The sequence below is a fragment of the Akebia trifoliata genome, chromosome 2, assembly GCF_017979445.1.
Source record: "Akebia trifoliata isolate Shusen 1 chromosome 2, ASM1797944v1, whole genome shotgun sequence".
Taxonomy (NCBI): domain Eukaryota; kingdom Viridiplantae; phylum Streptophyta; class Magnoliopsida; order Ranunculales; family Lardizabalaceae; genus Akebia; species Akebia trifoliata.
In genome coordinates, this window is record NC_141376.1 from 5,715,011 (window position 1) to 5,741,347 (window position 26,337).

At 36.0% G+C, this 26,337-nt stretch overlaps 3 protein-coding genes and 1 long non-coding RNA gene across 4 annotated transcripts; 2 read left to right on the top strand and 2 right to left on the bottom strand.

Moving 5' to 3' along the window:
• The first annotated feature begins 534 nt into the window (after positions 1–534).
• Positions 535–11,554, top strand: LOC147409081 (P-loop containing nucleoside triphosphate hydrolases superfamily protein). Its single transcript, XM_086425297.1, has 28 exons — positions 535–690; positions 982–1,147; positions 1,287–1,433; positions 1,555–1,707; positions 1,825–2,078; positions 2,636–2,811; positions 2,902–3,026; positions 3,160–3,196; positions 3,338–3,429; positions 3,522–3,638; positions 3,724–3,837; positions 4,518–4,604; positions 4,711–4,918; positions 5,140–5,240; positions 5,511–5,609; positions 5,696–5,809; positions 5,881–5,997; positions 6,077–6,157; positions 6,548–6,619; positions 6,703–6,784; positions 6,877–6,908; positions 7,069–7,154; positions 8,622–8,693; positions 8,814–9,041; positions 9,556–9,700; positions 9,898–9,987; positions 10,160–10,792; positions 10,917–11,554. The coding sequence occupies exons 2-28, from the start codon at positions 1,010–1,012 to the stop codon at positions 11,247–11,249; spliced, it is 3,933 nt and encodes a 1,310-aa protein (XP_086281423.1). The 5' UTR covers positions 535–690; positions 982–1,009; the 3' UTR covers positions 11,250–11,554.
• Positions 11,555–12,532: 978 nt separating this feature from the next.
• On the bottom strand, positions 12,533–16,136 carry LOC147409082 (uncharacterized). The gene is made up of 6 exons (XM_086425302.1): positions 15,770–16,136; positions 15,588–15,683; positions 13,758–13,798; positions 13,541–13,655; positions 13,021–13,101; positions 12,533–12,873 (listed from the first exon to the last, which is right to left on the bottom strand). The coding sequence occupies exons 1-6, from the start codon at positions 15,959–15,961 to the stop codon at positions 12,808–12,810; spliced, it is 591 nt and encodes a 196-aa protein (XP_086281428.1). The 5' UTR covers positions 15,962–16,136; the 3' UTR covers positions 12,533–12,807.
• On the bottom strand, positions 14,397–15,581 carry LOC147409083 (uncharacterized). The gene is made up of 2 exons (XR_015172542.1): positions 15,126–15,581; positions 14,397–15,094 (listed from the first exon to the last, which is right to left on the bottom strand). It is a non-coding gene; the product is annotated as an uncharacterized LOC147409083 (long non-coding RNA).
• Positions 16,137–19,941: 3,805 nt separating the features above from the next.
• BETA-UP (beta-ureidopropionase) lies at positions 19,942–25,868 on the top strand. Its single transcript, XM_086425322.1, has 6 exons — positions 19,942–20,215; positions 22,294–22,401; positions 23,502–23,690; positions 23,779–24,006; positions 24,080–24,304; positions 25,330–25,868. The coding sequence occupies exons 1-6, from the start codon at positions 20,087–20,089 to the stop codon at positions 25,693–25,695; spliced, it is 1,245 nt and encodes a 414-aa protein (XP_086281448.1). The 5' UTR covers positions 19,942–20,086; the 3' UTR covers positions 25,696–25,868.
• The last annotated feature ends 469 nt before the right edge of the window (positions 25,869–26,337 follow it).

Genomic DNA, 26,337 nt, shown 5'->3' on the forward strand with positions numbered 1-26,337 from the left:
TGAGATGGCCAAGATCACACCTCCATAAATGTAGGTCTTCATTTTGAATCCCCACCCTCAAGGATTCATCTTAAAAATTACTTGGTGCGTGTGAGAAAAGGAACTACATGTGCCTCGAAGATTAGTCAGATGTTCTAAGAGGCTTGGATAGTTTGATTTTCAAAAAAATAAATAAAAATAAAACAACAATAATGATGGCACGACTTGTTCCCTGTTGAGCTATTTGGGAATACTCCATGCAGGGCTATGCATGATGCCCGATGTGCCACAGGCATCCCTTGTCCTACAACTTGGCACGCAAAGGAAAACACTGGGATAACTTCGATTAATGTATTTTCCGATGCAATCCATGCAGCAACAGCTTTACCTTCAGCATTTCCAAACGCACCCTTAACCATATCAAATGTCCCCGACCCAACAGGCCAATAGTGAAGGACATCTTGGTCATTTAATTAAAGTCTAACTTGCACGTGCGACGGTACATTACTCTAGTCGCTCTCGCTCGTGCCATTTTCATTTTTGAATTCGGACTCGAGCGCCTTTTCTCCATCCAAATTAATTCTGCCCTCATTATCACCACCTTCATCTTTCGGACTGGAGAAACCCTCATTTCCTCATTATCGCCGCTCCCTTCAACAAGTATTCTGCAACTCTCGTTCTTTGCGCTCATACATTCCTTCATCTCTGAAGGTAATCTCAGATCTTCATTTATTTTTTTTGAACTAATCGAACTCAATGATTTTAAATTTCCTGTTTGATCTCAGATCCATCGTTTTGGCGCTTTAAAAATCTGTTTTTTAGGTTTCCAATATTCTTTTTTGTTATTTTGTTCTACCGATATCTCTATCTTTCCCCTCTGAAATCGATATTGGATTAAAGATCTTCTCTTTCACAATCTTTGATTCTTGTTTCTGTGGATCTGTGTGCTGCTTGCTTATTCACCTAATTTACTGGATTTAGCATAATTTTTTTATGTTATAGTTTTGTTCAACCTCAAATCGAAATTGAAATGGAGAGTGATGCAAAGGCACACGAGAGGGACTCCTCGCAGAATGTCAAAGTTGCCGTCAATATCCGGCCTCTAATTACCACTGAACTTCTCGTTGGTTCTACAGACTGCATCACTGTTGTTCCTGGAGAACCACAGGTACTAAATTGTTCTAGAGCCATTCAGATATTCATCCTTGATGTTATTTATTTGAGCTTCAGATCAGGTTATATGAATGTGATATTTAGTTAAATTTGACATTTTTCTTGTTGATTTGATGGTTTGTGCACAAACATAGGTGCAAATTGGATCACATGCATTCACATTTGATCATGTTTATGGAAGCACGAGCTCTGCTTATGCCACAATTTTTGAAGACTGTGTTGCTCCACTTGTTGAAGCTCTCTTCCATGGCTATAATGCCACGGTTCTTGCCTACGGCCAGGTCCTACATCTCCAATTTGTGTTTGTGTTTCTGTCCATTTTTATTTTATATTTTGAACCTTTTTTATTTTTATTTTTAACTAAGCTATGGACACGATGCGTTTTGTTTATCATTGGTGCAGACTGGTTCAGGGAAGACATATACAATGGGTACCAACTACACAGGAGAAGCAAGTAGTGGTGGAATTATTCCTAGAGTAATGGAAACCATTTTCTCAAGGGTTGAAGATGAGAAAAACACCACGGAGTTTTTGATTCGTGTGTCATTTATTGAGGTGAGCTTTTTTACGTTAGGTGCACTATTGTGTGAAATCGGTTGTATTTAAGCTGTACTAGTACCACACAAAATGTTTTTGATCATGTAATCCTTTTATGTTATTGTTGTTTGGCAGATTTTCAAGGAAGAAGTATTTGATTTACTTGACCCAAACTCATCAGCTTCTTCAAAAGGTGAAGGGGCTTGTCTAGCCAAGCTGTCTGTACCGTCAAGAACTCCTATTCAAATCCGAGAAACGGTGAATGGGGGGATAACACTTGCTGGTGTTACGGAACCAGAAGTCAGAACAAAAGAGGAGATGGCATCATTCTTGTCTCAAGGTTCTCACTCTCGTGCAACAGGAAGTACGAATATGAACAGTCAATCAAGGTGTGTATCTCCCCATAGAGTTATGGTGTTTCCATGGTTTTAAAACTCAGTTTCGCGTCTCGTCTCGTCCATGCCAGATACCGAGTCGTCTCAGATGAGTTTTCCGATACATTTGGGACATCTCGTTCAAAAAATTGAAAAATGAATGTGAGGTCTTAAATCTCGTCTTGTCCATACTTGATACCGAGATGACTTGTGCGATATGTCTCGGTCTCGGACGAGTTTTGAAACCATGGGTGTTTCATATTCTTATTATTTCATATGTTTCATGTAATGTTTCATATACAATACCCCAAAATTATGTTTATCTGGCTCTTATTTAGCCTCATGATACACCAACATTAGTTCAAACCATTTTTATATCACAAAGTCTCCAGTTCCATATGACTTGCATTTTCATTATCTATTTAAAGAAAATTTAATAAGAAACTAGTTTTATTTTTTTCGACCTACCTTTATAAATAGTGTTGGATGCTAAATGATATGTTTATTTTATTTATTTTTGTTTTTCCTCTCATTTTCCTTCACTTTTTGGTCTCTTCTTGTTTGCGTTGTAGTCGCTCACATGCGATCTTTACAATATCAATGGAGCAAAAGAAAATCACCAGAGATCCTAGTGCTATTGGTGATGATGCTGGCGATGACATTTTATGTGCAAAGCTTCATTTAGTGGACCTTGCTGGTTCTGAACGTGCGAAACGAACAGGAGCAGATGGTTTGCGTTTAAAAGAAGGTGATAATTATTCTATCATATTTGAATATTTATTGATATATATTTTTTTCCATAAGTAGTGGGCTTATCAATTTTAATTTCTGTAACTAGGAATTCATATTAATAGAGGATTGCTGGCTCTTGGTAATGTGATAAGTGCCCTGGGCGATGAGAAAAAGAGAAAGGAAGGAGGACATGTTCCATATCGTGACAGCAAGCTAACACGCCTATTACAGGCATGGATATAAAATTTTTCTTTATTTTTTGATCTCTTTTATTTTAGTTCAAATGAAAACTATTTTTCCAGACTGTATTGTTTATAATTGCCATCAGAACTTTTCCCTAATTGATAGATTTATGGCTTTGCAGGATTCTCTTGGTGGGAACAGCAAAACAGTGATGATTGGTGGGCCATTTCTTGTCCATTAAGTTTTTGTATTCGATCAATAATGAATAATTGAGTTCTGATTTTTTAGTGGTCTAATATTTTGTTTGTTTGGAACTGGTTGACAACTTTACTAATTTTGTTGGTATGTTTTGATTACAGCTTGTGTAAGTCCCGCAGATTCAAATGCCGAAGAAACATTGAACACTCTGAAGTATGCCAATCGTGCTCGCAACATTCAGAATAAGGCAATAGTAAGTTATGTTCTTTAAAATAAAATAAAATAGAAATATATATTTTTCTTCAGTATCTTTCCAATGTGTTGTAATTGATCTTGCGTATGTAGATAAATCGTGATCCAGCGACAGTTCAGATGCAAAGAATGCGGAGCCAAGTAGAGCAGTTGCAGGCTGAGCTTCTTTATTTTCGTGGTGAAGGTGGTACACCCTTTGAGGAACTTCAGGTACAAACTGTAGGAGAAGAATTGAAAGGCATTGCTCTTCTTTCTTATATAAAACCCATGTAACCACTACTTTTCTTTTCATTAGATTCTCAGGCACAAAATCTCGCTGCTTGAAGCAAGCAATGCGGAACTACATCGGGAGCTTCGAGAACGCCAAGCCACTTGTGAACATCTAGCACAACGTGCAGTTGATGCTCAGGTTTGTTTAATGTGTTCCAGAATTTGAGTAAAATGTTTTAATGGCACTCATAAAACACAAGGTCATATTTAAATGGTCCCTTACCATCCCATTTTATTTATCAGTTAAAATGATTTATTGATTTTATTAATGATAAAAGAAACTAAATTATAAATCCGTCCTATATGAACGTAAAACTATCAAATCAAAGATCCTTTTTACCTATGACTTTTAAGAGCAAAGATGATCAAAATCCTTTTATACTATTGGTCTTCGATCTTGTTGGAGTTTAGGGAATATTGTTGTTTCTAGTTGGTATAGGATGGTTGGACTTTAGTTTAGTTGTTCTTTCTTTTCTTTCGGATGGTTCTCCCTAGAGATTCTCTGGAGTCTTCTTGTATTTCTTTTGGTTTTATTTTTTTAAATCTATAAAATGTTTTCTAAGATTATAATTGCGTCATTTATGCGTTTACTTAATGGTGGTATCACAGTGTTAAGTATAGTGATAATATCCTGGCCTCAATAATTGACATGTTTATAATCCTCATAGATGCCAATGAGTAATTGTTGGTTACCTATGAGTTCATCACCTTTGACGCCAAGTTTTATTAAGTTGATCCAAGTTAGTGATGTTCATGTTATAATGAATATTCATCTCTGTATGTACTTATGAGACAACTTAATTTAATTAAACATATCAGGTTGAAAAAGACGAGTTGATTATGAAAATTGAATCAGCTCGAAGTGGAAAATCCTGGGATGAAATTGACTCTGGTGATAGAAAGCAGGTTTGATTAAAACTGTTTCTTTGCATTGAATCTGTTCTAGTTATTCTAAGTTTGGTGAATATGATCTTGATTTTATTTTGATTGAGTTTCTAACTTGCTTTTTCAGGATTCTGATTTATTGAAGACTTATGTGTCCAAAATTCAAGAGCTAGAAGGGGAGTTATTGCGTTTGCAAAGCTTGAATAATACAAATCGTGGTGATTTTATTGATTGCCTTCATTTGGAGGATGATTCCCTCCACTCAAGAAATGCATATTTTCCAAGTCTTCAGGAATTTCCGTCTGGTTGTGATGGCAAATCAGTCGAAGTTTCTGGTAAGCTGCTGAAGACAACTCCTGCATGATATCCCTAAAACTGTGGTTTTTATTTTTTATTTTTAATTTTGATTCATTTCATTAAGAATTCCAACGGTCTCATATAATCTCTGTTTTTGATTGAATGCTTTAATTAATACTATAATGTACAAGTTTGTTAAGTATGCAGTTTTCTGACATTCAAACTAAATGCAAATGATCTGGGTTGTACTATCATGCAGGTGAGAGTGATGAAGTTGAAAAGGAGCTGGAACATTCTACTCTTCAAGACAAATTGGACAAGGAACTCCAAGAACTGGATAAACGGCTTGAACAAAAGGAGGTATATGGATGTTGTTTAGTAACAGTCAATGACATATCTCAAATTCCTCATTTTAGTACACTTCTCTCAACTATGATAAAAATATATGGATGTTTGGCACCATTTGGTTTCATTAAGCTTCTAGTTTACTTCTACACTGAACACAAGTCGACTGATTAATGTGCTGATCTTGCATCTTTCACTCTCCTCATCCCCTTTTGACAAGTCATCTTGTGCCGTCCACTATCATAGCCTCTTCTTTAATTCCATTTCTTGTGTCATTTATTGAAGGCTGAAATGAAGCGGTTTGCAAAGGTGGATACATCTGTGCTCAAACAACATTATGAGAAAAAAGTTCAGGATTTGGAGCAAGAAAAGAAAGCTTTGATGGTGAATATTCTATTCTGGATACTTAATTTGGCATTTGAAACTTTCTAATTATACAATTTTTTCTTATGCTTCTTGTAATTTAACAGAAAGAGATTGAGGACTTGCGGTTCAATCTTGCAAATATTTCTTCTGCTTCTGATGATGGGGCTCAAAAGTTGAAGGAAGTGTATCTTCAAAAATTGAATGTCCTTGAATCACAGGTGAATCCTCAATTGCTATTCCCATTTTAAGTATCAACATGTGTTCTGGAACCACTTTTTTCAATTTGCAGGTGTCCGAGTTGAAGAAGAAGCAAGATGCACAATCTCAACTCTTGAGACAAAAACAAAAAAGTGATGATGCAGCAAAACGATTACAGGAAGAAATTCAGAGAATTAAGTCACAAAAGGTGCCTGTTTTTGCTAGATTACACCTGTTCTAGTAGAAGAAGTTATGTCCAGATTCTCATTATCATTGCCAATACGCAGGTTCAATTACAACAAAAGATAAAGCAAGAGTCTGAGCAATTTAGGTTGTGGAAGGCATCACGGGAGAAGGAAGTTCTTCAGGTATATTTACATCACAGAATCACATACTACAACTGTTATTGATATGTGGCATATCTCCCAATGAAACCTTGTGATTTTATCAAATTTTTTTCTCACAATGATTGTGTATAAAATTTTATTTTGATGGGAAAATCCTTGCCAAAATTTGTACCTATACACAATTAAATTCTTTCCCTATCGTACTGCAAAATGTTAATTCATTAATTTCTTGTCATATTATTTTATTTGGATTTGATTCATTAACATTGATCTTTTACAAAATTAATTTACGTTGCTTGCTTTGGAACCCACCCAACCTTACCTATGCGATACCATGCACTTCTAGTTTCTCTCAATTTTCTTTTAAGCTAGGGTTGTAAGCCTATTTAACTTTAATTTTTTTCATAATAGCTCAAGAAGGAAGGAAGGCGAAATGAGTATGAGATGCATAAGCTATTATCTTTGAACCAGAGGCAAAAGATGGTAAAACATGTTCTCCCTGAAGATATTAGATCTTTAATCTTATGATGATTTGGATTTACAGTTTTTTTCTTTGTCTATCTCAGGTTTTGCAAAGGAAGACTGAAGAAGCTTCAATGGCTACAAAACGACTAAAAGAACTATTGGAAGCTAGGAAGGCTTCTTCACGTAAGACATCTAGAAAAGGAGTGTTATTGCTTAGTGTAACACTTTTCATTTTCCATCAGTTGTAATCCTGTACTATTCATGGTTACATACAGGTGTTGGAAATGGGAGTTTTCCTGGAATTCAGGTATCAAATACTAAACCAAAAGGTTCATTTATTATATGTGTTAGGCTTTTGTGTTCATGTGATTTATGCATTTCTGCTGATTTGGAGTGTGTGCTTGTCCTCGTTAACATGTTTGAAATGCACATCTCTTGTTGACAATACATTATTTTCCAATGGCAAGGCATTAATGCAGTCAATTGAACATGAACTTGAAGTCACAGTAAGGGTGCATGAAGTTCGTTCTGAGTACGAGCGGCAAATGAAAGCGTAAGGCCTCCTTTTAGTTTCTACACTAGGGAACTCTTTTCATTGCTTATTTTTATGTGCTCATTGTGTTTTTCTGATTTTGTGGACCCATCTTCCTGTCTAAATCAAGCAGTTTGTTTGTTAGAATGGAATTTTATTGAGAGGACCACGTCTTGGATGACATGAGTATAACTAACGAATGATGATGATGTTCAATTATAGACCCAAGTTAAGTCCAATGAAAATTAATGTATCTGCCCACTCGAATAACCATGTACCAAAAATACTGATCAACAAAGCACATGTAGTTGGTTGACCCGCTCTATTTCAATGTAGAAGAGTTGAACTTTATTGATTCTATTGATTAGACTGCAAGAAGCCAACTATGGTTTACATATATAACCATATAAAGAAATCCTAACAAGAGTTAAACTAACTGTTAGAAGATTAGCTAATCTACCTAATTTTATCCTAATCTTAAGTCAAAGATGAAATACTCCTTATGACTATGTATCATATCTAATACTCTATCACTAGCTTCCCTGCTTGACGGGTTAACATTGTGTAAGCTCAAGATGTTACTTCATGTGTTATTGACTATTGAGTAGACTAGAGTTCTCCTGGCACGAGCATCCTTTTTCGGGTTAAGGGGGGTAAAAGAGTAAAAAAATAAAGTTGGAGGGGTTTTATTAAATTTTTTTGAGGTTAAAGGGATAAAAGAGGAAATATAGTAAAGTTAGAGGGGTGAAGAGTAAAAGAAATAAAGCGGGCCCCACAAAACTATAGTTGATGGTAGGTTTATCCCCTACAAAATTGTAATAGCTGTGGGACCTACGGTTGTATTTTATTATATAGATTGTTGCCCTACCATGCTTATTTCCCCAAAATGAATTACGTGAATCATCAAGCTAAGTATACTATGACCGAATAATAATATTCAAATTAACTAGTAAATTGCCTCATGCATGGATTGGCAAAGGAATCTTGGTCCCGTGTTAGATTGATTCCATTCTTAGAGTATGAAAATGAAGAGAAAAAATTTGATTGATTTTTATTAGAGAACATGACCACAACGACCATGTTGAACACTCCAATCTAATCAGGTAAAATTTGGACCCCTTGTTTTATTTGAACGGAGGCTAGTTTGATCTGAAATTTTATTTCAATTATTTATCAGTTCTGCTAGATGTTTCTTTCATTCGTTCTCCTCGTCAATGTTTACAATTTTGCTACTGTTTTCCAAGATATTTCTGAATGGTAGGATTTTTCTCTTTGTAACTCTAATTCAGTTGCCAGAGGTTAGTCTTGTAATATATGTTGATTTTGTTATTGTTTCTAACAAGGATGCATATCTTTTGTTTTGTTTTTTCCTTTTTGGGGATCTTTGGGTTGCATCTGTTTAAGCTCAAAGAGGGTGTTACCACTACTTTATTTTATGGTAATGGCCTTTTGTGCATATTCATCATTTCTGTTTCATCTTTATTCTAGGAGGGCTGAAATGGCCACTGAAGTAACGAAGCTAAGGTTAGAGACTGAAACTCTTAAGCAGAATAAAATGAGGTGAGCTGTTTAAGTTTGAATTTGCTTTTAGCAATGCTTTGTTCTACAATTGTTTTTTGTATTTCATATGGTATTTTCGTTGTGTAAGCATCTAGGTTTGAATAACAGTCTTTACTGCAGTGACTGTCCTCCGATGATGTCTCCCGGTGCAAGAAACTCACGTATATTTGCGCTTGAAAATATGTTAGCTACTTCATCAAGCACTCTCGTATCCATGGCCTCCCAATTATCAGAAGCAGAGGAGCGTGAACGTGTTTTTAGTGGCAAGGGCCGTTGGAATCAAGTTCGGTCTCTTGCTGAAGCTAAAAACTTGATGAACCATCTTTTTAACTTGGCATCTTCCTCAAGGTACTAATATTTTTCAAAAACAATAGTCTTGAAGGCTAAGATTTTGATGCAGTAATACCTGATCACAAGTATTCCCTTTGTTGTACTCTCACCAAGTCATTGCAATTGGTTTGTTGCTATGTGATAGTGACTTTTGCACTTAGTTTTGCTTATTGACTGAGCAAGTCAAGATGAGTGTCTAGGTTATATTATGCAAGCATTCAATTATTTTGACTCATTTAGTGCGACATCTAAGATTCTTAATTTTGATAGCACTCCACCCACCTCTTCCTCAAAAGGAAAGATAATGATACTTTGGTATGTTTTTCTCTCATTTAGCTGTGTGCATTTATAGCTTTTTCTTAAATAACGAAGGATGATAAAAGTTCTGCCTGTTTTTCCACATGATTATTGTCTCTCAGACTATTTGGAAACAAGGGGGAATTGTGGATTGTGCTTGGAAATATTCCTTAAACTTGTCGAACTGATTAGTGCCTTGTTCATGCCAATAATGCTTCTTCTTACCCTTTCTTAGGTGCCTATTACGAGATAAAGAAGTGGATGTTAGGGAGAAAGATTCTATAATAAGAGAGCTCAAGGAGAAAGTTGTGAGACTAAATAGTTTGGTTAGACAGTTGGAAGTGCAGAAGGAAGAGATTCTTCGTCAAGAGCATTTGCAGGTAGTGCACTTAATAATTCCATAGAATTTGCATTGTGTTTTGGTTACCCACTATGACAGCTGCCATTGGGCCGTTCTTTCTTTAACATGTTCTATATTTGTTTTTCGCTCTTCATGTTTCATTACTTTACTGTTACACAATCCATTTTCTGTGATAAGCTAACTCTGGGTTTGGTCTTATGCTGGAACCTGGAACAGAACTTAACTCGTAAGAAATTCTCGGCTGAGAATATGAAAAATTCTGGGTTATACTTTGGTGAAGAAGGACATGCATACGACCTACGCAAGGTACAGTTTATCCCGCGTCCATTATTTGTTATGTAGATGCAGTAGTAGTCCATTGTCCACACTATTAGTTGACTTTTCATTTGAAGGGTATGCAGGAAGCTTTGAATTCTTAATCTTTTTGTTTACTTTTTGCCTTCATGACTAACTCATTTGTAATATGTTTTGGCTAAAGGGCCCTCGGAACTCCATGATGTTCAACCTTGGTGGAAATGACTTCGAGTTGTTGGACATGGACACTTCTGAATCGGAACAGTCTGATCTGGATTCCGATGCAGCTGATGAGGATTGGGTCAATTCTGAAAGACGAAAAGTGAAGAAAAGGGGCTCTAAAACAGGAACTCGTGGAGGCTCGAACTCAGAGACCTCCCAACAGACAGATGTCAACACTTCAGAAGGCTTGAACTCGGAGATATCTTCGGAGGAAATGCTATGTAAGGTGACAAACAATGCATCAGAAATATGCTGCTCCTGCTCTAAGGGATCCTCTTGCAAAACTTCCAAATGCAAGTGTCGAGCTACTGGGGGCATATGTGGGGTATCTTGTGGATGTCTACCCAATAAGTGCGCAAATAGAGAAGCTAGTGCAATCAAGGTTGATATGGATGAATCACCCGAGTCAGAGTCGAATGAAGGCAATACGTCGTGCTTAGCCAGCATTGATGATAGTGATCAGAATAGATTCCTTGCATCCCATGGTGCAATGCTGCTACAGAGTGCCTTAGCTGATAAGCCACCTACTGACGTGAAGAAGGAAGATTGTGAGACACGAAGGAAGCCCTTATCTGACATTGGGAACAACACCCTGGTACGTTCGTCTGGCTTTAACATGTTAATAATATCCTTCAGTTTCATCAGTCTTGAATTCCTTACGAGAATGGTTTAGAGTTCAGTGTTGGTTCATTTTGTGCGGTTACTTGTCAAACATGCAGATCAAGTCAAAAGCACCAAGAACAGACCAGAGAAAAAAATGGCACAAATCTGTGATTCAGCTCGTCGCTTTACCTCCACCACCTCCCACTGAGTCAGAAAGCATTGAAGCCCCAAAGAGTACAGAGAACGATGTGGTGGAGCAAGCCGCCGTACCTTTAAAGCTACCACGGACGATGCGATCATCAACAACAGCAAACAACAACCCCTTGAGAGAGAGGAATTCTGATCTGACAAGTGAATCCATGGGTAATAGGGAGGTTGGCAAAGTTGCTCCAAGAAGTCCTGTTCGACAGGCAAGAGAGTCCGATGTGAAAGAGAACCATGGCATCTGACTTAACACCAGTTCTTCATTCCTCAATTGGTGAAATTCACCGTTATTAAGATAATTGACGGTAGTACCCTTATATGATGATTTGGATGTGAAGCTGTCACCAAGAAATAGATTTTGTTGGTGAATTGTAGAAAAAAGAAATTGGGATCTGACAAACTAATGGTTGAGGATTGATTTGGTATAATGTATCTTTCTCTGATTCCCCATTGTAACCAGTAAACGTACTTCATTATGTAATTTTTAAGTGTGTCGACATCACCAATGTCTGTCCAACAGTTTGTTCTAATCATTCTTCTTTTCTTCGTCTCTTGTGGATTCCATTAAGTACAGTGCTTTTGTTTCCTTTCAGTACTCTTTTTTTTTTTTTTAATTTATTTATTTAAAAAAAAAAAAAACAAGGTGAACCACTAATGTTGAAGGTTTGGGAGATCAAATTATTGTCTTCAGGCAATTCTAAAGCATCTTCCCTCAGATCTTCCTCCAAATTTTCCTGCTTTTACAGGTTCTATTTATGCATCCTCTTGAAAGCATTCATGATTTCAAATAATTAATACCTGTTGGCAGTGGGTTAACACCCCATTTGCTTGATGATTCTCCTACCAGAATGATAATTGAGGTTCAGACTAGGGGCTGGTTTTGGTGAAGATATATTCTTCCACAACAATGATCTTAATAATCACTTTTTTTTTTCTAGAACTTTTAATCACATCAGACGTGGAGTTCTTCAAGTTTTGACCTTAAATGTTAGGAACAAATTTTTATTTTAATTTGTAAATTGCATATGTAAGACTAACTTTTTAATAAGTTGATTTGTGCGAGCCTTGAGCTCATTTGCAAGATTTTGGTGAAAACTCCCTGTTTCATACTCCCATATTTTTGCTCCAGTTGGTGGGACATGGAAATTCGTCTGTCTGGAAATCCAACTCATACTCACCACAATGATGACTTTATCATAAAAAATCAGTGAATTCCAGTATTAATAATTGCAAAAATTGGATGTCAGTATTGATTTTTTTTTTTTCTTTTTCCAAGTTTGAATTTTTGGATAATAGAAAAGTCAAGACAATCGGAAAAGCCCAATCAAAGTGGTGGCCACTAGTAAGACAATCTCGTGCAGAGACAGTTCAAAAGTATATTTATTTTGTGACCCGCCATGACCTGTCGAAATATACTCAAAACTTAATGAAGAAACTCGCTCGCACAGACTTGGTTACAGAAAAACATCCTTGACAACTCAAAAGACCGAAATAAATTTAACAATTTTCTTCCCTACTAACAATACTCTGAACAAAATAATACCTTTTAAATGTTCACCATTCAAAGCCAACCTCTTATTTGACATTAGTTTTTTGATAAGGTAATTATGTATTGTACACAAATTACAAAGAAAAGAGCAGAATCCAATCTTGAAAAGCACCACAATAACTGAACCAATCAAACGAACATAATCACTTGCGGTAAGTGAGATGTGTACAGTGAAAGTGTGCATTCCCTTGCCTAGAGCCTCTGATTCAAGCTCTCGACACATTGGATTTCTAGTTTTGTTATGCGTATTAATATTAGTCGTCTGAAGTCCTCTCCATGATTAGCAATGCTTCAAGCTCCTCTCTGCGCCGCTCCAATTCCTGCATTTTGTGCCATGAAAGAAAGTTCATAGGAAAAAAAATCTCTACTAAAACTTTAGTATTAGAGCTATTGCCCTGTATTAGATATCATGGCTAGATGTATGCATCATGTACACCTTCTAAAATTATGGCTGTAAGATAGATTACCTCAAGATCCTTAACAGCTTGCTCTGCCGTAATTACTTTGCGTTGGCGAGCACGTTTCAAGAAACCAATGCAAAGTACACCCTGAATATCGATATTTCAATGTAAATGTCAAGGGTGACAGGATTTCTAAATAAAAAATATAAACTAGACAACAGTAGAGTCAATCTGAAGCAGCTTGAATATCGAAACTCAATATTCAACATAGGAAAAAAAATCAAGAAAAGTCACATTACTAACACATGTTAGGCTTTAAACAACTCCAATTGTTTTTTTTTTTTTTTTGAGTTGAATCAATTAAGAAATCTAATCGATTAAAAGAAATAAAATGTTCTGGATTTTGTTTTAAATTGACTTTCTGGGTCAAATCAACTTACGGGAGTTGTTCTGTAACTATTTCTAGACTGACTTGGTGAAATTTTACAACAATTTCTATGATAAGAAAACAGCAACATAAAATAAACAAACATCACCAGGGTTGATCTTGAGACAATTGACAGTTGTCATAAAAACATGATCTTACCGAAATAATATAAATCGCACCACAACCAAGAAGCAAGTAGCTTGCAATATTTCGAAGGAGCACTAGTTCTTTCCGCTCTCCACTATCAGGGAAAGCTCTTGTCATCACAGCAACACTGAAGGAGTCACCATGATTACATTAAGTGGTACAATTTCATCGTTTAACACCATTTCCTTTAAAAAATAAATATGAGGAAATCTCTAAATAGAAAGCATACAAAATCTGCAGCATTCCCCTACCAGCCCAATACTCCAATATCTGCAATATGATGATAATTCGTGAATATGATGTCAAATAACACAAATGTAAGAATCAAATGTGAAGAAAAAGATTCATGTGAAACAATACACCCGACCAGTTTGGATTCTCCCCCTGATGGCCATCCCCTGGGATTTAGCCCAGGACACCTGGTACATGTGGAAGGGGTGCCATGTGTACCCCATGGAATTAGTCGGACGCTCTAAGAGGCGTGGATACCCAAGTTATCAAACAAAAACAAAAGGGAAAATTACTTAAAGGACCTTGGCGGAGGGTTTTCTTTCTAATTATTCCCTAAGTTTTAGGGCTTCTCTTAATAGTCCATTTAGTAAAACTATCAGTCCCTAAACCCCATTCACCACATTTCTCACAATTGAATGCCCTATTTAGGTTTATCTCACTTTTTTCGTCCAAATATATTAGATTTTCGGCATCCCAATCGAGTTTTGGAGATTCCATTCCGTCGGAAAGGATTTAAGAAAGAAGAAGAAGCCATTTTCAAGGATTTTTTCAGGTTTTTTGAAGACGTGTAAAAAACTAGCGTTTTTTGGATGAAAATTGATCAAGGATGGTTCTTTTGGTTTGAAATCATCTAGAAAAGTCGTCTAGAAAAGTCGTTATCTCAAGTTTTTAGTCGTTTTTCCATGTATTTTAGTCATAAAAACTAGGAAAATGAAGATGGTGGGTTGTACCAGCGTTGAGTTCACCACTTTTTATTGTTGAGTTCGACATTTTTTTAAAATTGTCGAATTCAACCATAAAAATAGATGAGCTCGACAATAAATAAAAATTGGAGAGCTTGACAATAAAAAGTGGTGAGTTTGACAATAAAAATGTTGAGTTCAACAATAAAAATGTTGACCTTGACAATAAATAATAAGTGGTGAGCTTGACAATAATGAGGGACCATAAGGAAAATAAAAATTTTACTAAATGGACTATAGAAACCACCAAAAACTTAGAAAAAAAATCCCTCTGCCAGGATCCTTTAAGTAATTTTCCCAAAACAAAAAAGAAAAACAAAAAGAGAGAGAAAGAGCGAGCCAACTCCAGCCGAGCACACACACACACACACACACGTAGGAACATGAGCCAAGGTGGGTGAGGGTACTTGATATTTCTAATATTTCTATCCACGTTTTGGTAACTACTGGAGATGTCCCTACGTTTTCAAACTGATGACATATGCCCCTTGACCCACTTCTCTCATAAACTAATGAAAAATAACCCTACCCTCATCTTCAACCTAACACCCCCCAAAACAAAACCCCCCTTTATTAACCAGTCAACTCCTACCTCTATAGAAATTATTTTTAATCTATTCAACCACATCTTCAATCCATTGTTTTCAAAATCACCTTAACCCCTTCGTAAAAAAACCCTCAATTTTTCTATTGAAAACACTCCATCATCTTTTACTTCTCCAAAAATCTGGTCTTGTTCTTGAGGTTTGAAGATTGGTGTAGATAAAATCTTAAGATTGACGATGAGGGTAAAAACTTTTGCCCTAGAGGTTTAAGATTATAAATGACCTCGACTTAATATGTAAAAAAAATTACTCGCCCGCCTTGTGTAGGAAGAAAAAAATCCAACAAATTTGAAGATTATTTTATCTCCCAAAAATGTGAAAGATAATGCACAATATAATTTAAAATAGGAACAAATGAAAAACCAAAAAGCTAATATTGATTCTGAAAAAGGTTTTAAGCATTTCCATTAGCAATCAAAATTATTAAAAACGTACCTATTAAATTCAGAAAAAAAAAAAGATTATTAAATCAAATCTTACCCTCCAGAATTTGAAAACAAATTCCCATTCAGTCTCTGCAACAATCACAAAGAGAGCGATCACAACAGCATAGCAACGAAAGATCCCATCGAAAATCTGCAAAAGAAATATCCAAGAAAAATTAGAAAAAAAAATCAATTAAAACGAAAAAAGAAATACTAAGAACTGATGGTGTTGCTTACATCGGATACGTTCTTGAAAGATCTAATTGCAGAGAAAACATTGGCGCAAATGCAGAGAATCGCTGCTAAAGAGGTAATTACGCCGAAACATCTGCAGAAGACCAAGAAAGGGTCAGTTCTTGCCCTAAGTCGGGCAGATTCGATGGAAGGTCTGTCTGAGCTCTCTTCATCTCCTCCTCTGTTTCTCGCCATTAGAGATGAATCTTGTTAGGGTTTCTCTGGTTCGCTAAAATAGATCTCCGAAAATCCAAAACCGTAGAACCGAAACACATAAAGCTGAAAATTTTCTATTAAGTTGTCTTGTTTGCTTCTTCTCGATTACTAGCTGCTGCTTGGCTTGGCTTGGCACTGGAGACTTTCTTGAGGTTCGACTGGAAATTCCTTACCCGCCCTTCTTATAAAAATCCGTTGGCGGTGACACGTGCCAATACGTAATTGGACGTGGATAAATAAATATCTAGAAATGCTATTAGCACCCCAACTTTTACTTATTACATTCCCAATAAAAATGAAAAACCGACATTGCTTTAAGATACACAAGAAAAGATTTATAATTGTGCATATCGCGAGGCAAACGATCTACAGTTCTATGACAGAGTTGTCAAAAAATTATTATTCATAAAAAATAGAGTGAATCTCCATTTCGTGTGTTGAATATGATGAAATTTCGAGTTTGGTGCATTGTTCATGTTTCGTTTCCGAAATATGGGTTTCAAGTGAATTCACTAATTTTATAATCAACAAATTCATTAATAAAATATCAGCAATTTTGCCATATCAATGATCTTGTTGGTAATTTGTCAATGAATTCATTGATTATAAAAGTGACAAATGCAATGGAAATACATGTTTGAGGAATAAAAATGAGCAATATATTGGAATGGAAATTTTGATATAAGTTACGCAAGTTAGGGGAAATATCTTAAGAAAATAAGTGAATGATTGAAAATAAGTAAAAGTTTAGGTGTCAGTAACAAGTTTCTAATATATATATTTTTCTAGATTTCTATTTTTTGGATTTAATATCAGCTAATAATAATAAGTGTAAACAACGACATAATTTATTTGAAGGAGTTATATTATTTTCTAATGTAGTTAATTGAGAATATAATTTGAACCAAACTTGATAAGGTTTGTCGACAATATTTTAATCTTAAATTAGAGTGTAATAAATAATTTAAGAAATTAAGGTGTAATAAGTAAAAGATGAGGTACCAATAGCAACTATCCAAATATTTTAGGACCCCATAACTCAATTGGTTTGACAACTTTGAGGTTGTGGGTTCAAGTCAAGTTTCCCCATAAAAATAAAAACTATATTTTGTGCCCTTTGTGTAAGAGGGATTAACAAATTTGTTTTAAAAAAGATGGGTGCTAAGATAATGAACCAATGACGTAACGCCATGTGCATTGAAATAAAAAGGATGATTGGTTAGCCGTCCAAAAATTGTGAGAGAAAATTTCTCAATGATTTTCATACTTGGATTTACATTTATTTAAATACTCGCACCAGGTAATTTATCTAAGTAATTTTTAGGATAAATTCCTGAGGGTGGTTCCTATTGGGGGATTCAAACTCAAGACAACGGCTTCCTAAAACATGGTCTTGGTCATGTCACCGACCTTTGGGTGTTGAATCTTATATAGTCTTTTATAAATTTTCATTTTAGTTCAATTTGGGATGCATTGGTCCATTATTTACCTAGTTACCACTATCTAATTAAGAAGATTATGTCTTAATAGTTAACATTTTAATCTTTGAAATAAGTTTGATGATTGAGATTTATAATTAATCACTCTTCTCCAATTTCTGACTTATTATTATATGATTCGACCATACTTGATTCTATTTTTATACATTTCATTCAATTTATTCTTTTTCACGGGTCATACAATACATTTTCATTTGTTGGATTTTTTTTCTTTTTTCTATTTCTAGTTGAACACCTTACAACAATAGAAGTATTCATAGTATAATTGGGATATATTAAAGAGAGATTGCATACCTTTGTTTTTGTCACCCACATTTATATAGTTTTTAAATTTTTTTGATTGTATCGTGCTTGAAACTTCCAATGTCACTATAGCTAAAAATTATAGAATGGCTCTTCCATGATTTTGTGGAGGCTCTTATGCTCATGATGGTATTTCGTAGTAATTTCTTTATTTCATCTAATTGTGAAAACATGTGTAATTTGGTTATGTCATCACTTGCTTGTTACTCGGGATGAACATCATCAGCATTGTCATCACTTTGGTATTTGGATTATGACATTCTTCTTATAGAAATAATCCTAGGGATTGTTAGGTGGGAAGGCAGAGGAGTTCACTTTTTGAACTCCGAGATGATGGATATGATGTGATCTTACTCAAGGTCTATTGGTTATTAAATTCTTAGACACGAATTATTACCTGGACACACATAACTATCGATAATTTTCTTGCTCCTATAGATGGAAAAACTTTGAAGGAACCCCTTTCCATTGGATTACACGTGGCATAACCAAGGAGGTGTTTTTGGCGAAAATGTAGTGGCGTAAAATAAATTCAAAACACCACGTGTCTTATAACGAGGAGGGTTCCTACTTCAAAATTTGAAACAGGTTGCCTGCTTTCAAAGTCGGACTCCCAATAGATTATCTCCTTGTCAAATACTTAAGTATTGTCTTAGATCGTCTCCTCTAATAGTCTTACATCATATAAATCCACTATCAATTTTCTAACACTTGTGACATTTCTGTAGAATATTCAATTACTTGTTCCACTTTACTTTATAATTAAGTTGGTCATGCGTCCCACATCACTCTATTATTTGATTCTAAACTTTGGAATAAGTCTTTAGATCTGTATCTCTTTTAAATTTTCAACTCTGATGGAGTAGGAATTGTTAGAATAGTCCCACTTCTCCGGGGTACTATTGAGATGTGCAGTGTATAAAGAGGGGGCAATCCTCCCATTGCAAATAAGTTTTTAAGGATTAATTAGGCCCATGGGTTTTAACATGGTATCAGAGCGAGTGTACTTTAAAAATGAGTTTAATACATCCCTCCTTGCATGGAGGGGGAGAGTTGAGTGTCTCCAACCTTAGTCTTAAAGGGGAGTGTTAGAATAGTCCCCCATATATAATGCATAAAGCGGGGGCAACCCTCTCCTTGCAAGCCGGTTTTTAAGGATAAATTAAGCCCGTGGGCTTTAATAGGAATGTTGGTTGGATCTACAATTTTTCACTACAAGATCCACGTAAATTCAAAATGGAGCTTTCTCTACAATCCGAACACATGGTCACAAGCACACCCAAATCCTACTCTCTATCTCTCTCTCTCTCTCATTTCAAAGAACCAATAAACCTACAAAACACATTTGGATTGCGTGGATCGTAGGCTTAGTTTCCTCATGACATGTTCTTCACACTTTCATCCTTAGGTATTGTAGAGGATAAAATACCCTACCAATAAGATCATGTCATGTGTAGGTTTGCTGAAAGAGCCATAAGCGTTAATTTGGTGATTCACACGAGGTCAATGCGAATCATCAAAAAATTAAGGATTAGATGCCTAATTGAAACAATTACGTGAGAAATACTCAAACGACAAAGATCAATTTTCTTGAAAGTCAGGCTGGAATCAAGGAAGAGGAAGATAAACACTATCAGGAAGACTATAAATAGAGGTTCACTGTCCCGATTAAGGTATGGGAGAAAACCCAAGCAAATATCCTAAATTAAGAGATTATTATCCATCTTTTAACTTGATCATTGGATATATTGTTGTGTAGGTTTTGTCGACATTGAAGAACAATTCGTTTTAAGTCCAAGGTGTCCCAACAAAACTTTGGAACCCTCGGGTAGAGCGAAATTTGGACTCTAGAGGTAACCAAGACTAATTGGTTGGATCATGGCATGACCCTGTCCAAAACCGGTTGCACCATTGGTTCAGTTAATTTCTTTTCTTTCAATTGGTTCCTCGCATTTGCATTAGCTAAAACATCTTTACACAATTACACACGTCGCTATATCATTGGTTTACAGAAATGTCACAGCCACGTTGGACTCTAATTTAACCTCGTGGATCAATGTCGTACATAACAGATTCACTGTATAAGCCACGCACGTGGCACTCTTTGCTGGACGAATCTCGAGAAATTAATGAACTGAATCTTGACTAACTTTGACTTTGGCAATTGGCGTCCGGATTCATCTCTCTGAACTGAAGAGTAAAAGTCAATTGGCATCCGATCATCTCTCGCTCTCTCTGAACGTTGAAATCTGAACTCTGAACTCTGAAGAGTCTCACAAGAAGGAAGAAATAAAGGAAGGAAATGGAGAGAGAAGAAAAGATTGGAAGTGAAAACGGAGAAGAAAAGAAGAGCTTTGCGGAGGGTTCTATTTGTGGATTCGATTCTCTCCACCAACTCCTAAGTTCCTCCCTCAAACCCCAGATTTTCCAGGTATCGTTCTACCTCTCTTAATTTTAGAGATTTAGGATTTCTGTTATGAGATTTGAATCTTTGATTCGATGCTTGAAAAGGATCATAGAAAAGATTCCTTGGAGGGATTAGGTTCTGTAACTTCTCCACGATTGACCGATTGATCGTTACTTAATTCAGTTTCAGTAATTAAGGTTTCATGATCCGATTGTATCAGTATTTCTAGTTTATTGAGGAGTTCTGTTGATTGCAAATTGCACGAAAGATCTCTTATCTTCTCCAATCAGGAAGGGAATAATTGGAGTTATCTAATTGTGGGACTTGCGAAAAAAAGATCATTTTTTTTGTGTGTGTGTGTGAGTTTGTGTGTGTGTGTGTGATTAATAGATGTAATATCCCATGCTGAAGTATCTCTAAGCCTGTTTATTGTATTAGTAGAAATATTGGGTTTTTCATGTTTTTTACCTACGTAATCACATTCAGGAATTCTGGGATTTATTTATTTTTAGTATTTTTTTTTTCTTTTTACATTGAGAAATTTTGAACTTTTAATTTTTGATGTAGAAATATAATCTCTGTTGGATAAAAATTGTATGGAAGCAAAAAAAGAAGATTTACTGTTCTTCGAGGCACGTTGTAACTACGCTTTCTTTAAACATTATTTTCTCCCTTCCGGAATTAAACCGAGAATGCAAAAAAAGGGTTCCAACAAACACATTACCAGGATACAACGAAGCCCAATCTCTTTGTTATCTCCCACTGTTTTTACACTAACAGAAAGAGATCCGAACACTAAGATATTATGTTCAAGACGAAGAGAGAGAGAGAGATTTTAAAATTGCAAGAAATCTGTGATTTTGCAATGTCCATAAAAGGGTTTTAAAATCTGAATTTAAAGAGTGATTGAGTCTCTTTGAATACCATTACTGTTAAGGGTTCCTGTTAGATAATCACACCCTTCTATAATAGACACCAACAGTTGCGGAAACCTTGTTGACCCGCAGTCAAATCTATTTGACTCATATGCGCCTCTAAAGCGCCCAATGCGCCCTAAACGCTCAATTGCCCTTTCGCACATTGTACGCGCGAGTGTGAGAGAAAGTGGCGGTTGGCCGCTGCTACAAACGACAAAGTCTTTATACTAAAATAACAAATATTATAAGTGAGGAGTCCTTTATAAGTTTGATGTCAGTCTTACTCCTATTCCATGTGGGACTAAAAAATGTAGGTGTAATGTTAAGTCTCCACAATACTAAATTTTTCAAAGAAATTTGAATTCCCTTTAAACCATTTGAAATTTATAAAAGTACAAAAGTAGTTTAATGGTACAACTACTTTTAAACAAACCTTTTTTTTTTTTTTTGATCGATAAACAAACCTTTTTTAAATATCAAACTTTTAGAAACTTTAAAATAAATCATGAACAAATAAATTACTTTTAGGTAAATAAATCAAAATTAGATAGAAAATTTCTAACCATCTCCTCACCATGGAGATCATACATGATAAAACATGTTGTGTTGGTCATTTATATATATGTCAATGTAATAGAAATATGTCTAAAGTTGGTTGAAGCCTCAACTTTACTCCAACTTGACTTAATCAAAATCCTAGCCCAAACACTGATTGAAGTGGTATGGGTCATGTCCAAGCAGTGTGGTTACTTTCCTGATTTTCAAGTTGACTTGACACAATATTGTAGTTTGAAGATTTAGTGCTCATTCGGTCTTAGATGATAATTAATCCTCACCTCATTTTTTTGGGCGATTCTTGGATGACTGCATTCTCTGAAATCTGATAAGTCTGATGACACAGTAATTTGATGTTTTGGATTTGGATGTGAAATGCAACCCATCCCATGAGATGATTTAGCCATGTGCCACGCAATTGTGACCAACTAGAATGAATGAACGAATTAAATGTTCTAAAAGAGTGAGTGGAAGACAAAAAATAGTGCGGATTGGGATAGTGAGAGGGGATATAAACATACTTGAATCGAAAGAAAACATGACTCTAGACCTTATTGAATGGAAGGATAAGCTCAACGGATTCAATTCATGGGAACTACTCACCCAATTGTTTAACTACTTATCTTGCAGGAAGTCAACCGCTTGCTTCTAGGGCTCAACTGTGGAAGACCACTTGAATCTGTTTCTCTCCCAGAATCTGCAGTCACCCTATCTTCAAAATATGATTTTGACATGCAGGTAGATATCATTCCCATTCTTGGTGCTGCACTTTAACTTGTAAAATAGAGTTCTTAAATGGTTCGACATAATTTTTTTTTAGCAAGAGCATGGGCATAGGTTTATAGAGTCATAGTGACAATAATTGCTGTTCTTTTGAAAAAGTCGCAATTAATTTGTGATTCTTTCAATTGTATGTTTAATCCCAACTTATTCACAAAGTTTTGAAAAATAATTTTCTATATCATGTTTATTATTTATGGTATATTGTTTAATATGGAAAATGTGTTTTTTTAATATGAAATTTTGTTTAATATATGAATATACATCCCTCATTTACCCAATATTAATAATGTATATTTTTTAATAATTAATAAGATAAATTTTTTATTTTTATTTTCCTGACTTCACTAACTTTTGTGGGGTTTTCCCCATTTTCCCTAGCTTAATTATTCCCGAAGACTTTTGTCACATGTGGATTCAGTTGAATTGCAACAAAGGATTCATGCTGCTGACCCAATATTTGGGATTATGGTGTAAATGATGATGGGCTTAAACATGGTAAGGATGCAGGTGTAGATCTGTCCCAGTTGATGGGTCTCTTCAAGGAAATTCTCTTACACTATTCTACTGGGGTGATATAACAAGGCATTACATGAACCATGTCTGCTTTAACTATTTAAAAGAATAATTCACCGGTCATCCTGTTAAGTTGATTTTGGTGTAAAATATCACCTAGATGGGAATTGAGACTGAGGGAAGTGGGGCTAACCTCCTTGCATGGCCCTAGTGTGCACCCATGTTATTAGTATAGCTGTGCTTATGGGCGTCTCAATGGGAGCTTTGATTTCTGCAACGAAAACATTTGATTACCCCATGTTTTGAGCAAGCAGATTTACCCGAATAATACTTAATGCCTATTAAGTATTAATTCACCCTTCTGGATCGTGATTATTCAATTTAATTGAACTATGAAATTGAATTTTTTAATATGCAAAATTCAACCATATTTAAGGATATTGGTTCTCTATTCTGGTCGGATGTCACTTTACTTTTGTAAAGTAACATACTCTCTATACTTCTGTTTTGTTATCTTAATTGATCTCAGTAACTCCTTGCAGGCTTTCTGCTTTCATGCTGACAAAGAGTTATTGCGGGAGCCCCGAATAGTTCGGGTTGGTCTCATTCAGAACTCTATCGTTCTTCCCACATCTGCACCCTTTTTGGACCAAAAGAAGGCCATCTTGCAGAAACTGAAACCAATTATTGATGCTGCAGGTGCTTCTGGAGTCAACATCTTGTGCTTGCAAGTGAGTCATCCCATGAGAGGAAAACCATATTCATGGATGAACTTTCCATCAAAATTCAAATTTTTAACACTTCATAATTTGAAATCAGGAGGCGTGGACAATGCCTTTTGCCTTTTGTACTCGGGAGAAGAGATGGTGTGAATTTGCCGAGCCTGTCGATGGGGAATCGACTCAATTTCTTCAAGACCTGGCACGGAAATATAATATGGTCATAGTGAGTCCAATTCTTGAGAGGGATGTGGACCATGGAGAGACTCTTTGGAACACTGCTGTTATAATTGGAAATCATGGTAACATAATTGGAAAGCATCGCAAGGTAATTGTGTACCAGCAGTATTGTTTTTCATTTTGGTTACTCGCATCTAATTGGCAATGATGACATGTATCAGAATCACATACCTAGAGTGGGGGATTTCAATGAGAGCACATACTATATGGAAGGAAACACAGGACATCCCGTGTTTGAGACAGCTTATGGAAAGATAGCTATCAATATATGTTATGGAAGGCACCATCCTCTGAATTGGTTGGCATTTGGATTAAATGGTGCCGAGATTGTCTTCAATCCTTCTGCTACTGTTGGAGAACTCAGTGAACCTATGTGGCCTATTGAGGTTTTCTTTTACCCTTCTAAGTAATTCATACCTTTCTGAGAGATTGCTCTCATTTTCTATTTCGTGGTTTTGCTTGCTTGATGCAGAATGCATGTATTAAGAAAATACAATGATCAATTTCATGTTGTTATAGCTATACAAGTGGTATACATGATCAGTGGGTTTGTGTAGGAGATCTACTAGTTTAGAAGATCATTCAATTGGATAAATGTTTTTGGGTAGGAGAAACACTGTCGGTGGTCTCCTGACCCAACCATCTCAAGGTTTAAAATCTTGTTTCGAAGTAATGTTTTAGTCAGGAGAAATATTGTCAGTCTTGACCGAAACATTCCAAGATATTCCCTACACATCAACTTTTCGGAGTCGATGTTTAGTTCTTGTCTCGGCCAATACCGGAATGTTCTGCCAAAACATTCGAAATGTTTGAAACACTCGTATATGTTGCATTAATTGGTTTATTGCCATCACATGTTTAGATTGAATTTTGACCTGGGAGATCTGATTGAGGAAGCTTTTGTATGGTGGGTCAGTTTTTTTTTTGCTGTTGTATGCTAGCCTGTACTCTATATGTTCCTACCAGGGGCGGAGCCAGGATTTTCTTGTAGTGGGGGCAAACTATGGTTAGTTGTATAGTTGAAGAACTTGAAGATGGATGGTTTTAGGGAGAAATTCAGAGGTTTTTGGTTAGAAGTTGAAGAAAAAGATATTTAGGTCATTTCCAATTAGTATATAAGAAGGCCCGGTCTAGAGGTAATGTCAACAACAACAAAATTTAAGGGGGGGGGGGGGGGGGGGGCAAATGGGGAGAGAGTGGGGACAAATGGGGCATGTAATTAGTTGAAAGTATAGGGGTGTCTCAAAGTTCTGTGGGGGCAATTGCCCCCACCAGCTCCTTACTAGCTCCGCCCCTGGATTTCTTTCGTACCTTTTGGTTACTCTATAAAGTTGCAGATTATGGATTGTCATGTTTGTAATTCATAGTTGCTTGTTAAAAGTTATTTAACTTTGAGGTGGATGGTATTCAGGCTCGTAACGCTGCCATAACAAACAGTTATTTTGTGGGGTCTATCAATCGCATTGGAACAGAAGTCTTTCCCAATCCGTTCACTTCTGGCGATGGGAAGCCTCAGCATGCAGATTTTGGACACTTTTATGGGTCGAGTTATTTTTCAGCACCGGACGCTTCGTGTACACCATCACTCTCCCGTTATAGGGACGGCTTGATCATATCAGACATGGATCTTAACCTCTGTCGGCAGCTGAAAGACAAATGGGGATTCCGAATGACCTCTCGTTATGATGTGTATGCAGATATGCTCGCCCGATATGTGAAGCCAGACTTTGAGCCCCAAGTCATTGCTGATCCCCTGTTAAAACAGAGGACCTCCTAGAATTAAGGTTGCAGGGATGCAAGTGGATGGATTTCAATTTCTCTTTGAACGATTTCGATGAGATTAAGTTATCAGGTGTTTATGGGTGTGAATATTCACAATGGTTTATTAACTACCATGTGGTTGGAATAAAGATTTTAATAAGCAATAAATCCTTTCTAATTATAATTCAAGGTTTATATGTATGAAGTGGTTTGTGGTGTAGGAGACCAAGTTTATTTGAAAACCCCAAGCAGTTGCAAGAGTAACAAACAAATTCTTGTTGCTCTGAAACTTCAATCTTTTTTTTTTCAATTGATTTGCAGTGACATTGAGATCAGAGTCCATAACCACATCAACTAAACCAGTGTTAGTGTACCCTGGTTTGTGGAATGATTTTGTTTGGTAAAACCTCTCTTAGATCAGCTAACTCCAACATGGGTTGGACTAGATGATCCTAATTGCCAATTTTGCCATCTTCAATTTGGAGGTGTAGTCTCAATGACGGAGGGGCAATGTGAATTTTTGCTGTTTTACACGAAACCCATAGTTTCAACCATTTGGCAAATCCCATTTACAAGATATTTTCACAGATAGAAGTCGATTTAATTGGATGATCACAACCATCCAGTTGTCTATGGGTGATGATGATACCATAGATCT